Raw genomic sequence first — 15,545 nt, 5'->3', positions numbered from 1 at the left:
CTTCACGTGATCTTGATTCTATCCCTCTGTTGATGCAGCCTAGAACTGTGTTGGCTTTTTTGGCAGCTGCTGCACACTGCTGGCTCATATTTAAATGGTTGTCCACTAGAACTCCAAGATCCCTCTCACAGTTACTACTATTGAGCATGGTACCACCTATACTGTACCTGTGCATTCCATTTTTGTTGCCTAAATGTAGAACCTTACTCTTTTCACCATTGAATTTCATTTTATTAGATAGTGCCCAATGTTCAAGTTTGTCAAGATCCTTCTGTATCTTAAGCCTATCTTCTGGAGTGTTGGCTATTCCTGCCAGCTTGGTGTCATCTGCAAATTTGATGAGTTCCCCATTTATTCCCTCATCCAAATCATTGTTGAAGATGTTGAAGAGTACTGGGCCTAAAGCAGAACCTTGGGGTACTCAGGGAAAGTATTAAGAAAGCTGAACCTATCTCCACTTTATGAATTGGACTACTGTATGTATTGATACCCAATAAACTTTCAAAAGAAAACTGCTGTATATTTAGAAATGCTAATGCAAAGTGATTCAAAAGTAACTCTTTTATTTAAAACAAAATTGATACAATTTCCAGAAAAGGTAGGAAAAGAATATGGTTTAATTTATTGACTTAATATTTTCTGTGTCAAATGTACACTTAATTTAATAAGAAAAAATATGTATTATATATAATTTACATGCAAATTGATTGAATGAAGCATTGTAACTTCATCAAATTCAAAATCCAAACAATTTATATTCCATTATCTAATCCTTCCTCATTACTGCAAACAATTTCACCCTATTTCTGGTGCTCATTAAACAAAAGATAATTTTTAAGACATGAAAAATAGCATTTTCTGATCTTAATCTCATTCTCACTCTTTAAATCTATCATAGCAATAGTTATGTATTAAATCTAAAACTATTGGACGTAAGTTACAGCAAGTTAATGGAGTTTTCTCCCATCTTTGCGTTAGATTAATTGTTGCTATTGATTTTCTTAACTAATTTTTAAAAGTAGTTATGAAAATAAAGCAAAAAAAACCTTTAAGGCTTAGACAGCCAGATAGAAATAGCTTTATAAGATGTCAGGCCAAATATCAGTGAGTGGAACTTGAAACAGGTGTTTTACTTTTATGAATCGTGGAAGAAATCAGTCCTTGAAGGTTAATTGTGAAGCAAAGCAACTTTTCATTTTTAAACCATGGACCAGGTTGCTCATCTAGTTTGTACATGCAAAGAAGCAATTTTGAGAAGATACAGCTGTTTGAAGCATACTGTCCTTGATTTATGGCTTTGTGAAATTGAGTGTATCACCTTTGCTGCCCAAACTATCAAAGAGTAATCTGCATCACCTCTTGGTGAGTCTTTCAAATATCTAAATTTATATATCTAAAAAGTATTTCATATATCTAAATTATCTTGGCCTTGATTGTTTTTTTTTAAGTATACATTTGAATGAATGAATCAATGTTCTACTATGTTTCCTTTGAAGAACAGAATGAATTGTATTTACACTACTTTCAACTGACCAGGATAGTAAAACCACTTTCATGTACATTTATAATATAAGAGGAATCATAGCTTTTCTCCACCTGTGTGTAATAGATTTCTTCAGATACAGTTGGTGCTTCTTTCGAGCCCATTGTACCATCTGGATTGACATTAGTAATGCAAAAACACCAACTAAAGAAAAAGAAGGAAATTGCTGGTCAACTGGGAAATTGTCAGAAAATATATTTTCTCTCTCCCACCCTCACCATCCATACAAAGTTATTTTAGAATTGGGGAAGATTTTTACTGCATTACAGCTTAAATGAAGGGGCAAGATCCTAGATGGAATTCATGCATTTTTGGAAGTAGTCTGATGAGTTTTTATTTTTAGGAGCTTCCATGTTTACTGAACCTTATCTAATTAAAAATAATGCTTCCTTAAATTCCCTGATTTCAAAGTGAAAACCTTATTATTGAAATGTTCCTCACTGCTGGATCAAAATATATAAATATAAATGGAGGTAAATTAAATTAAATTGTGCACACACTGGAAACAACTAGTCTTTAATATCATATTTTATAAGGTATGTTCTTGGTTTTCCTAAATCAAAGTTCATCTTTGGAGGGCTACTTTATTTTCTGGTAAGTGAGGTTTGTATTAACAATCATAGAAACTTTTTTTTTGGGGGGGGAGCAGCCATTTGCATTTGCATCACATGCTCCCAAAATTGCAAGTGTGCCTTTGTCTAAAAAGGCTAACTCTAAAAAATTGATGTTGTTGAATTAAGACAATAATAGAAATCCTAAACTGATTCTTATTCTGCTTAGTTCCAAGCAAGATGAAAGGAGTCTGTTGTTATATAGTTCTTAATTGATATAAATTTTATGTATTCTTACCTGGCAGCGTTTGTGTCATCACTGTAAAACACAACCAAGAGCCAATCTATTATAGGAATAAAAAAAGACCTTCACCAGATGGCAATAAAAGTACCTTCTTTTTTTATTTTGGCTGAACTGTTGGGCTCACATTAGGCTTCAGTAGAAGCTGTTCCATTTCCCAGGCACCATCTAAGGTAGTGATGCCAAACTTTTTCAGCTCAAAAGTTTGGAAAATACCTAACATGACTCCGCAGACATATCACACTCACCCACAAAAGAAAGTAAAACAATTCTCTCTCTTCCTCTCACATCTATACGACCCTGAACGGAGGCACTTATTAGCAGCATCAAGGCTGAATCTACAAAGACTTTGATTTATCAAAAGGACTTTAAACTAAATCTGGGAGGGTGGCCAATCCTTAGGATGTTTAGGATCTAATCCCAAGTATAAACCCCAAGGCAATCAATCAAACAATGAGGTAGGAAGTGATGATGTCAATTATTGAGTTGGCGAATCTGGAAAAAGAAACTACTTGGACATTATTTTACCAAGAGTATAAACTTTACTGAATAAATCCACATTGGGGCAGAAGCAGCGAAACCAGCTCTGGGCTTCCTGCACAAATGCACACATAATTCATTTCCTCTTTCCCCACAGGCCACCCCAGTCCATTATGTCCACCAATCACTTCTGTTCATTTTGTTTTAGAGCCAGCTGATCACGTTGTGACATCTGCTCTGGGGAGTAATGTCTCACGGGAATCAACGATGCTTGAATGCCATTCCTCCCACCCTGCAGCCCACTCTACCATCACCCTATTCTTTGTCAAGCTGGGAGCAAAGCAGAAAATAGGTGAAAGTTTGAGTCTGTCTTGACATACCGACCCCTCCAGAAGAAGGGTAGACCTGAAATAACAATAAACATACAAATACAGTACATTATTACTTACAACCCAATTACTGCTACATTCCTTATTGGGGCTATTGAGGGTACCTAGTTTTGAAACTTCTTAACTAACCTTGTTGCCTTTACATCTGATACAGCCACCCACTCAACATCTGATGATAGTTAGCCTTTGTATTGTACTAAGTACTGTAATTTTCTCTTATGATACCTGGATCGAGAACCCTTTTTATCTCATAGTGTCCTCTCCCTTAACTAGGATGGGAGGAGGAGATGGTTCTTTGACTGGCCTAAAGCCAGATCCCCGAAAGGGTTTTAAAAGACTGCAATGAAATACCAGATGAACTGGCTTTCTTGGCACCTTCAACTCCGGATTCACAATCTGGACAATTTGAAAAGGCCCTATGTATTTGAGACCTAACTTTTTACAAGGCTGTCTCAGGTTAAGATACTTGGTGGACAAATGCACTTTATCCCCCACTCTAAATTCCCTTTGGTGGGGGTCCTTTTCCAATCTGCTTGTCTTTTTTTGGCTTTCCCTACCTTTATTTAGCACCTCATATGTGGCAGACAATATGGCTTTTACAGTATTTATTCAGTCAGCTCCCACAGGAAGCTCTGAGGCCAGAGCTTCTTGTGGGAGCTCTGGCATGAGTACAGTCTCAGTCCCTGTGGCCACTTTGAAAGGGATAAAACCTGTGCTTCTTTACACCGAGTTGCTATATGCCACTTCTGCAAAAGGCAGGCGCTCAGCCCAATTAATATGCAACTACTAATGAGTTGGCACATTCATACCACCCATTTGGTATTTGGAGGTAAGTACCTGGGAGGAGCCTATCAATTTTAAAACTTCCTGCCAAAATGTTGTGGTGAATTGCACCTCCTGTCTGAGATAATGTTTTGGGACCCCGTTTACTCTGTAGATGTGTTGCACAAACATCTTGACAAGGACCTGGGCAGAAGGAATCTTCAGACAAACCATAAAGTGTGCTTGCTTTGAAAACAGATCAATGACAATCCAAATTACTGGGTTCCCAATACCCTCAGTCAACTCCATGATAAAGTCCATGGGTATCTCCTCCCATAGGTTAACTGGGTTGGCTACTGACTGTAGCAAGCCTGGAGGCTTCCAGATAGGTGTTTCATGGAGGCGCACACAGGACATTTGGCTTTTATGCCCATTTTCATCTTCAGCCACCAGAACTGTCTCTTCACCATCAGAAACTCAAAATGTCCAGTGGTTTTTCCATCATGGCTCCTCTGCAGGACCAAAGCTCTCTGGCTGACTGTGATGTACACTTTACTCCTCTTCCATGCCAAGCTCTCCTTCATCAACAGGTCATCTTTATGTCTTTGGAATTATTCATCCATCCCCAAAGCATCTTTTAGCAATTGCATCATCGAGTCCAGAGCCAAATTCCTCACTGCCTTGCAAGTGCTGAGCTGCAAGCTGCCTGGATGGGATAATGGAGTTAACTACCTCCTTTCAGGTACTTCTGTATTGGGTCATATGAGATAGGGCATTGGCTAAGAAATTCTTCCCACCTAGCAAGTACAGAAGGGTCAAATTGAAGTGATTAAAATACTGAGTCCCCCGGACCTACTTAGGAGATAGCTTCGTGGCCTTTAATGTCTCCAGGTTCTTGTGGTTAATCCACATGTTGAATGGAATCTTACTGCCCTCTAAGAACTGCCTCCAGGTGAGAAGAGCCCATCAGACCACGTAAACTTCCTTCTCCCACTGCTCCTCAGTATCACACAATTTGCGAGATGTGTAGGCAACTTTCTCTTTTCATTCCTCTGGAGTAAAACTGGCCCTTCTGCCATGTCACTGGCATCTGGCTGGATCATAAAAGGCTCATCTGGGCTTGAGTGCTTCAAGACCATCTCAGCAGCAAAAAGCCACTTCAGCTTTTTAGAGGCTGCCTGGCATTTGATAGACCAATTTAGTGGTTGACTCAGTTTGAGTTTCACTCCCCTTCTGTCTTGAGCAAATTGGTGATGGATGGGGCTATCTGGGCAAATATGAGGATGACCTTCCAGTAAAAGTTCGTGAATCCAAGGAAGCTGTGCAACTGCTTTCTGGGTCAAAAGCCCTCCCAATCCAGGATAGCTGTCACCTTGGCCAGGTCCATCTCCACCCAACTCTTGGAGATGTGGTAGCACAGGTAGACTGGTCTTGGGGAAGTCACATTTAGATTGCTTTGCATATAATTGGGCTTTGCATAGCTTCTGAAGTACTTCTCTCATTAGCCTTACATGATCTTCCATGGTCTCAGTATAAATAGAAATGTTATTCAGGTATACCAGCACCCCTTTGTACAGGTGTTCATGCAGGACCTCATTTATTCATTGTATGAATATTGCTGGCATCCCTTGGAGTCCAAATGGTATCATCCAAAATTGATAGCAACCTAGAATGCAGTTAAATGCAGTTTTCCACTTATCCCCCCTCTTTAACCCTCACTCAGTAATAGACTTCTCTTAAGTCCACCTTAGTAAAAATCTTCCTCTTAGCTAGATAGCCCAGCATGTCATTCATGAGGGGGATGGGAATACATGAATATGGATTTAATCCTCTGTAATCTATGCATAATCTGAGAGACCTGTCTTTCTTGTCTTTAAAATTACAGGGGCAGCCATTCTTGACTTTGCTGGCTGGATAAATCACCTGGCTAAGTTCTTGTCTATGACCCCCCAAAGTTCCTCCCAGTCCTGAGGCTCACTGGCTCCGTTAGGCAAGTTGCTGGTGCCCCTCCCATAAATGAGCCAGCTAACTGGAACATCATATGGCTGCTTTAACTTCCTCAGCCTCAATCTTAGGTTCTCCACTGTCTGAAGGCTAATTAGGCACTGAGTAAACCTCGAGTCTAACAAGGCCATGAGGGCTCCCTTTACTCCCAAGAAGGGCACCAAAATCTCCATCTGTGCCATCATAGGGGTGATGGTGCCACTTACCATTGGGTCATCTTCCTGTTACTTTCATAGAAAACAAAACTGGGTTTTCCATGGATTGTAGTTCCCTTCCCTTCTCTGCTTTGGGGAGAGACCACCATGACCTGTTGAGCTGCCTGCATTTTCTCCTTCGGCTTCAGGGGTGGTTTTTTCAGCTTCAGTTGGACTGGGGTGTGTGGTGCAGATGGTGCAATGTAATCGACTGCCCAGTGGCCTTCCTTCCCACATCAGAAACATGGTCCCAGAATCCATAGGGGCTTCTCCCCTTTGGTAGGGGATCCAACCTCTCTCTCTCTCTCCAAGGAGCACTGGGCATCTCTCGAGCATTCAGTGGGTCTAGTTCTCATGTGCAACATACTCCCAATACTCCATCAGGTCAAGCTCCACATTTGTGACTACCTGGAAGGTCACGAGGTGCCCCTCTAGGCAGGCAATTGTGATACAGCTCCTTGTTCAGCCCCCCCCCCCCGAATTGATAGACCAGCATACATTCAGTCCAATCTCTCAGGTGAGCTGCTAGGCTATGAAAATCTTGGATGTACTCTGCCCTTGGCCACTTGCTTTGTTGCAGGGAGAGGATGTCAGGTTCTGCACACCGGCTGCTGTGGGGTCTTCAAATCTGTCTCACAACATCTACATGAAGGTATCCCAATCTTGCAGCTCAGGAGCCCCCTTGTCATGGAGACAGCAGCTATCACACTGCATCCCTGTCCAGGTTTGATGTAATGGCATTGACCTAGGCATGCTCATCTGAGTTCATTGCTTCATGGTGCTCCATGTAGTTCCAGACTTGGGTCAGGAAGTAAGCCAAATTGTTGGGTCACCCATTGAATTGGACTGGTAAGGGATGTGGTGGTTGGTACTCTTGCACTAGGATGCATCCAGGTAACAACCCCACTGTAGCCAGGGATATGGATATTCTAGCTGCCGCTGGGGCTGTGTTTGCCAGTGCCTGCTCCCTCAATGTGTCTGCAGCTGGAATGGGAGCCATTGTCCCTTGGTGGGAACTCTCAGTGACCCAGGTAGGATAGGCACCATCAGCTGCAGGAGGGAAGGGCAGACAATAGTTTCATGGCCCCTGACTCCTGTGACCATGCTTTCAGTGAGGTGGCTTCCCATATGTTATCCCTGAGATGCTCAGTCAATTGACTGCAGTTGAGGCTGAGAATTTCCACTTGCTTGGATCATCCTGCTTAGCTGCTCACCTAGTCTTCAACTTCCTCCCTGGGTCACCATGACTCCAGAGGAGATAGGCTGATCCTGTGCTTCTGCCCTCAACCGACAGGCCGCTGGTGCCCAAATACGGTCCTTCCATTGCTCTTTCCCTTTTAGCACGGGCTGTTGCTCTGGCTTCCCTGGCTTCATACCCCCTTCTTTTCCTTTGTCAATTGCTGACATCTTGAAACTGCCAACCTCCTGGTAGGGTTCAAGTAGGCTGCTACCAAGAAACTTTTTTTAAAGTCAACTGTCCAATTGGCAAATCCAAAAAAGAAACTCCTAGGACATTATTTTACCAAGAGTATAAACTTTACTGAATAAATCCATATTGCCACAGAAGAAACAAGACTAACTCTGAACTTCCCACGCAAACCCACACATAGTTCATTTCTCCTTTCCCCATGGGCCACCCACAGTCATTACATCCAACAATCACTTTTGTTCCTTTTGTTTTGGGAACCAGCTGATTGTGCTGTGACATCTGCTCTGAGTGTCCTTGAGGGGGGAACAATATCTCACGGGAATTGATGATGCTTGGATACCATTCTCCCCACCCTTGCATTCCACTATTCTTTGTCAAGCTGAAAGCAAAATGGAAAACAGCTGAAAGTTTGAGTTAGTCTTGACAGATGGAAAGGAATCGGCCATAAAGGATTCAAATGCTTATATTCAAATGCTCAAATTGAGCATTTGAATATGAACTGGAAATACTAGTACATGATGGCAAGTATGATATAGTTATCATTATCAAAATTTAGTAGGATGAAATGAATGACTGGAATATACTGATGGAAGGATACAAACTGTTAAAAAGAAATAGACCTAACAAAAGGAGGTGGAGTTGCATTATATGTAAAAGATCACTATATCTCTACAGAGATGTACAAAACCCAAAATGAAAGCCTCCTAGAATGAATACGGGTCAATATATAAAGAAAAAGAAATAACATTTCCATATGTGTATACTACATGCCATCCAACCAAGCAAATGAAATAGATGAACTGTTTGCTAACCAATTAACATACGAATCTAGGAAACACACCACAGTAGTAATGGGGGAGTTTAACTACTCTGATATCAACTGGGAAACAAATTCTACATAAAGTGGGATATCAAACCAATTCCTGACTAATATAGATTACAACTTTGTCATGTGAAAGTTAGAGGTGGGGATTGGACAGACAATGTTACTGGAACTAATATTTACTAATAGAGAAGAAATGATAGAGAGGATTGAAGTTGATGAAACTTTGGGTGAGAGTGACCCTGTCATACTGAAATTCAATATAATGCAAATACAAACAATAGACATAATCAAACCAGTGTTTCAGCCTTTAAAAGAGCTGATTTTAACAAATTTACAGAGTGTTTGTGAAAGATTCAATGGATTAAAATCTTAAAGGGGAAAACAATTCAAGAAGCTTGGGAAACTCTGAAAAATAGGATTATAAAAGCCCACTCCAGCTCAAAACCACTGGAAAAGAAAAACAAGCATGATTATACAAAAAAATTTCTCATAAACTTAAAGACAAAATGGACAGGTTATAAAATATAGAAAAAAGGACATATTACTAAGGCAGAATACCAACAAATAGCCTGAACTTGCAAAGATGAAGTCAGGAAAGATAAGACTTGCAAATGATAATTTAAAAAGTTTATTTCAACATATAAAAAGAAAACAAGTCAAGGAAATAATCAATCCACTAATGAGAGAAGATGACAAGAAGAAACAAGCAGTAGAAAGAAAGCAAAGCTGTTTAATTCATTCTTGGCATCTGTCTTCGCTCAAAAAGATAATGTAGCCCAACTTACAAGAACATAACATAGAAGACAGGCTAAGAATACAAATGAAAATAAGTTAGAAAAAGGTAAGAAAACACCTATCCACTCTAGATTACTTCAAATTGCCAGGACCTGATGGATTACATTCCAGAGTTCTGAATGAGCTGGCAGATGTGATCTTAAAACCATTGAATCATATTTTTCAAAGACCCTGGAGCACTGAGAAACTACAGAGGACTGGAAAAGAGCTGATGTGGTTCCCATCTTCAAAAATAGCGGGAGGGGGGGAGAGAAACTTATCCAAAAAACTACACCTGAGAAGATCCTGAAAAACATAATCAGTTATAACCAGAAGCCAACACAGGTTTGTCAAAAACAAATCATGCCAAACAAATTTTACTTAATTCTTTGACAAAGTAAATCAGTGAAATGCAGTTGACATAGTTTATTTGGCTTTCAGTAAGGCATTTGACAACCTGCTCCTTGGTTAGTATCACCACCATATGGATTTGTAATTGTAATTGGCCGACAAACCACAGTCAACATGTAGTCCTTAATGAAATTCAATGAAGAGAAAAGTAAGGTTTATACCTGGGGGGGGGGGGGAATCAAATGCACAGGTATAGAGTAGGGGGCTCAATAGTAAGAACTGCATGATGGATCTTGGAGTCCTAGTGGGCAATCACTTAAATATGAGCCAGCAGCATGCAGTAGCAGCCAAAAAAGCCAATGCAATCCTAGGTTGCATTAACAGAGGGATAGAATCAAGATCACACGATTTATTAGTAATTTATAGAATAATTTATAAAGCATTAGTAAGATTATACTTAGAATACTAAATCCATTTTGGTCACCACATTATAAAAAAGGATGTTGAGACTCTGGAAAGATTGCAAAAAGAGCAACCAAGTTTATTAGGGGGCTGGAGGCTAAAACATAAAGAACAGTTGCAGGAATTTGATATGTTTAGTCTAGTGAAAAGAAAGACTAGAGATAGCATCATAGCAGTTCCAATATTTGAGGGACTGTCACAAAGAAAAGAGAGTCAACATATTTTCCAAAGCACTAGAAGGCAAGAGAAGAAACAATGGATAGAAACTAATTAAGGAGAGAGGCAATCTAGAACTAAGGAGAAGTTTTCTAATAGTGAGAACAATTAGTCAGTGGAACAGCTTGCCTTCAGAGGTTGTGGGCAGCCATCACTGGAGCTTTTAAGAAGATACAGAAGATACTTTTCTAGAATGGTGTCCTATTGTTAATCTGACTTCTGATTTCATTAAATATTGGCCATTTTAACAATCAATTGTTTTGAGGGAGGGAGGGAAGAAGGAAGAAAGGAAGGATACCTCATAAGTGTAATTTGGACAGGAAACAAGTGTAAAAATCCATGTGAAAGGATTGAGTGTTGGACTTGGAAAAGATACTTTATTTCCTGTTGGAAAAAGAAAAAAAGGAAATATTTAGTTCAGGAATTAGAAAAGATTTATTTATTTCATTCTATGTCTATCTATTTCCATTTACAAAAAAAGTATTTTCATTATACGTTTATTTTGTATTCAGGTATTTATGTTATAAATGTAATTCAATATCAATTGTTATTTAACTATTGTGATTTTCCACAGCTTGGTTGGACATTCAAAAGATTCTCCTCCATGTTATAAGTTTATACAGGATTTCAGGGAAGAAACTATATTCATTCAACAGTTTAGCACTGTCAGGGTGGAATGTGCATTATGAATGTGTACTTATTTAAAGTAGCAATATTACCATAAGATGATAAGAAAAAAAATATCCTGCACATCGACTGGAATCCAGGTATAGAATATGTGGCACCTTGCTCAACAATAGTAACTGTGAGAGGGATCTAGATGCCCTAGTGGACACCCAGTTAAGTATGAGCCAGTGTTAAGAGTCTTACAGTATGAATGTATTTATGGTGGAGTAACAGAATAACAGAGTGGGAAGAGATCTTGGAGGTCTTCTAGTCCAACCCCCCTGCTCAAGCAGGAGACCCCTACACCATTTCAGACAAGTGGCCGTCCAGTTTCTTCTTAAAAGTCTTTAATGATGGAGTACCCACAACTTCTGAAGGCAAGCTATTTCATTGGTTAATTGTTCCCACTGTTGGGAAATTTGTCCTTAGTTCTAGGTTGTTTCTCTCCTTGATTGGTTTCCACACATTGTTCCTTGTCCTGCCTTCTGGTGCTTTGGAAAATAGGTTGACCTCCTCTTTCTTGCAACAGTCCCTCAAATGTTGGAACACTGCTATCATGTCACTCCTAGTCCTTCTTTTTACAAGACTAGACATATCCAATGCCTGAAACCATATTTCCATATTATATAACTTATACATATGTAAGTATGTATGTATGTATGTATGTATGTATGTATGTATGTATACCAACACACAGGTTTCTAAATTTATATGTATATAAAGAGTATTTAAATGTAAATAGTATAATATTTATAGTAAAATAAAATTGCAGATTTCCCAAAAGTTGTATTCTTCAAATGTATTGGATTGAAATTCCTATCATAACAATAAAGCACAAAATGGATTGTACTATGCAAGGAAGGCTGATCTAGAATGTCCAGAAATCTTCAATCTAGGATGCCACGATGATTTTATTATTTCTTAGAATCATAGGGCTGGAGGAAACCTTGGAGGTCTTCTACTGTAGTCCAATCCTCTGCCCATATCAGGAGGGTTTATATCATTCAGGCCAAATGGTTGTCCAATCTTTTCTTGAAAACCTCCAATAATGATGTATTCTCAACTCCAAGAGGTAATCCATTGGTTAATTGTTCTCACTATCAGGGAACTTTTCCTTAGTTCCAGCTTGGATCTCCATTTCACAAGTTTCTATCCATTGCTTCTTGTACTGACTTCAGATGCAAACTTTCTTGCATAGTACTATCTAGTTTGTGCCTTGTTAGTAATAGCAACAGCAATAGTACTTAGACTTATAATACCACTTTACAGTATTTTACAGCCCTCTCTAAGCGGTTTACAGAGTCAGCATATTGGCGCCAACAATTTGGGTCCTCATTTTACCCAACTCGGAAGGATGCAAGGCTGAGTCAACACAGTGATGGGAATACATTTAAAGAGCACAACATTTGGGAAATCTGCAACTCTAGTTTACTACAAATAATATACTGTAAATACATTAATACTATAAGACTATTAATGAGTCAATGGAGTCAAGTGTTCTGATAAAATGAAGTTTAGCATTATGTGGATACTTTTTTTAACTGTGACTATGTTCAGTTTAGTCTAGTGGTTAAGGTATTGGCCTAGAAATCTGCAGACCTGCCTTAGGCATGAAAACTGAGAGGGGGACTATGACCAATCACTCATTCTCAGCCCAAACTACCCAAAAATGTTATTGCTGAGTGGAAAATAGGAAGAAGATGTATTATGTACGTTCGCCACCTTGAATTATTTATAAAAATAATAAAAGTGAATTAAAGAATTAAACAAGCCAATGCATGCCATATTTTAGACTGCTTTTCCAAGATTCTTCAAAGAATAACAAATTATTTTTGACCATCTTCAAGATTTCAGAAGTATGATTATGTGTGTTCAAATCCGTGCTGGTTTTTAGAAACCACATGCATTTTCTTCATCATTCAGAAATGCAAATAATATTTATTTAAATTAATATTCAATCAGCATTTTCAGAACACAGTCATTCTACAATCAGTTTTTGTGTGAAGGCCTAACTTTCTGAGTGATAAGGCTTGACTTTTGTTCCAACATTTAAAAGTCTTTTTGCCATATAATTAATAAACAGAATTTTAGATAGATACAAGAAGATCAGTAATTACATGAGAACATTTTCAAGAAGATCAGGAAGTACAAGAGAACTACAAGAGAACATTTTCAATTAGTTGGCCTCCTGCCAATATTAAGAGAAGACTCTAGAGAACCAGATAGAAATATTGTCTTTGACCAATCCTCTATTTGCATAAGGTAATTTACAATACTCAAACTATTTCCCAAACATCAAGAATAATGCTATAAAAATATTAAAAGTTAGAAATAGAGAAATAGATTACAAACCTGACTGATTTTGATGAACCAAAGCCACGTTGATAAAATGGTTTCCAGCTTCACATACCTGCAAAACATTTCAAATTTATTTCATTTTTTTTGTACAGTTGGATAGCATAATTTTGTAACCTGTTGATATATTATCTGGAGAGCCTAATAAATTCGGATTAACAAAAAGCAGGCGAGCCCTATTTATATTCTCATGCTGTTCAAGAAATGATTATCAAGACTATCAAGAAAAATAAATATGCTCTTTACTAAATATAAAACTTTTCCTACAGTAACAACATGAACTGTATCCTCTAGGTTTTATTTACTAGAGATTTATGGAGTACTCAGTGCTGTTTTTATTAAATATTACGCTTCTAATATATAGCTATTAATAGCCAGTGTGCCTGGCCCTAGAATTAAATTGCATTTAGCATTAACTACATTGAGGGTTTCCAGCTTAAATGAATAAAAATCCCAACCAAAAAAGTGTTAAACTATCAATTACAACATTTGTAAGGCTGTACATTTCCCTGTTTAAAAAGTGGGGTAGGGAGAAGGTAAGATGAACTAAACATGAGAAAAGAAGCTAATGTTCCAAATGGAAGACAGTGGCATCTTTGCCTTTGATAAAATCCTATTAAGGATGACCGCACAATGATTTCAAAACAAGAGTCTTATTTGGAACCATCCCTGACTTATGCAGTTGGTTCTCCTGTTGTGATTTATAAAGATAAATGCATGTAATTAACTAAGCATTGTTTGCTTTCTGCTGCATGGCTTTCAATCACCCTGAGGTTTCCTGACTTAGCAAATTAAAACTTTCTAACCTTAAGAAGTTGCAGTTTATGAATAAACTCTTTATATGTAGTATACAGAGATAGATATCAACACTAGAATGACAGCTTTTAAGTTTCAATTCAGAAACAAATTCAGATAATATAAACATAGGGCCTTCAAAGGAACCTTAAAACAAATCCTCCACAAGTGTCATTCCCCTAAAGACATTTATTATATACAGTAGATATTTTCCACACTCATATTTATTCTCCAGCTGCTTGCCTCTACATACCAGAAATCCAAAGGTAGCAAAAGAAACTTGCTTGTTTCCAAATGCTAGAAAATATAATAAAACCATCCATTAGTCTTAGATGATTATAGATATTAGAGAGAAAAAATTAGTATTTACAATAATATATAATTGATATGTAATTCATAGGATTTTGTCTGTTTGGAAACTTAATTCTTTGATATCACTGTGATTTGTGCATCAATATGTACTCAAAAACAAATGTTTAATTCACAATATTTAATTCAATATATTTCTACATATTTAACCAACAAAAGGCAACAAAATACTGATCTATATGACATACATAATTATTATTTTGCTACAGTTTTCCTACAGTTAGTCCATTTCAGAAATACCATTTTGGAATAAATCAATTAAGATATTAAATATCTGATGGGAAGCTCAGAGCCCACCCCAAGATGGACCACACATTGGATCAGTTCAGAGAGATCAACTGTGTTTCTCCTATACAAATGCATCTGTAATTATGTTACAATATTTATGCCTCTACATCAAAACATTATGCAGTAGCATGGCCTCACATCACAGGAAAAATTATATTGCTTTCCCACATTAGGAATATCAGATGGAGATAAAACATGGGACAGAGTTCCTTTGCTAGCAAATGTTTATAAAAATAAGTATTTCCACTGTAAAAGTTATTTTTTTAAAAAATGCCAATGCAAAAGTGAATCACTTACAGTCATGAGAAAAAATGCCAAAAGAATGCTATTTAGATCTATTACATAAGCGATGTTCTACTTACATGGAGGAGTATACTGGGGGTGATTGATGTAATAAGCAAACCAAGAAGTAAATCCCCAGTAGAAAGCACAGCCCTATAATGGAAAATACAGATCATTATAATATACATTTTGATATAGAATATACACATACAAACTATTTTGATACTATTTTATTTTATTTTACAAAAAGAGCACAAATACCTTGCATGACTCTAAAAAAAAAATACTAGAGTGAAGTTGTTCTATAGAAAGTTTCCTTGTATGATGAATAACACACTTTCTTTTAATTATCACATCAGAAAGAACATCACAGGAACAGAACAAACAGAATACAGAACAGATAGTTCTGATCTTCTCTTACATTTTTTTACCCAAAGGATTGTTGCATCTTTATGAGTGGACACTAAAAACTACAGAAGAGCTCCATTTTCTGTTCAAAAGTATATAT

General features: G+C 37.8%; 1 protein-coding gene across 3 annotated transcripts in view; it reads right to left on the bottom strand.

Annotated features, from left to right (window-relative positions):
* Positions 1 to 546: 546 nt before the first annotated feature.
* The window catches only part of TECRL (trans-2,3-enoyl-CoA reductase like), a 56,672-nt gene continuing 41,673 nt past the window's right edge, over positions 547 to 15,545 (bottom strand). Inside the window, exons 7-12 of one of the 3 annotated variants that reach the window (XM_081933151.1) lie at positions 15,118 to 15,190; positions 14,352 to 14,395; positions 13,301 to 13,358; positions 10,581 to 10,666; positions 2,393 to 2,438; positions 547 to 1,687 (exon numbers count right to left, since the gene is read on the bottom strand). In XM_081933151.1, the coding sequence (XP_081789277.1) occupies positions 1,563 to 1,687; positions 2,393 to 2,438; positions 10,581 to 10,666; positions 13,301 to 13,358; positions 14,352 to 14,395; positions 15,118 to 15,190 (432 nt within the window). In that variant the 3' untranslated portion in view covers positions 547 to 1,562. The other 2 variants (XM_081933152.1, XM_081933153.1) reach the window with 2 other exon arrangements.

Source organism: Natrix helvetica, assembly GCF_964273705.1.
Source record: "Natrix helvetica genome assembly, chromosome: Z".
NCBI classification, from domain to species: domain Eukaryota; kingdom Metazoa; phylum Chordata; class Lepidosauria; order Squamata; family Natricidae; genus Natrix; species Natrix helvetica.
This window is presented reverse-complemented; position numbering and strand designations above follow the sequence as displayed.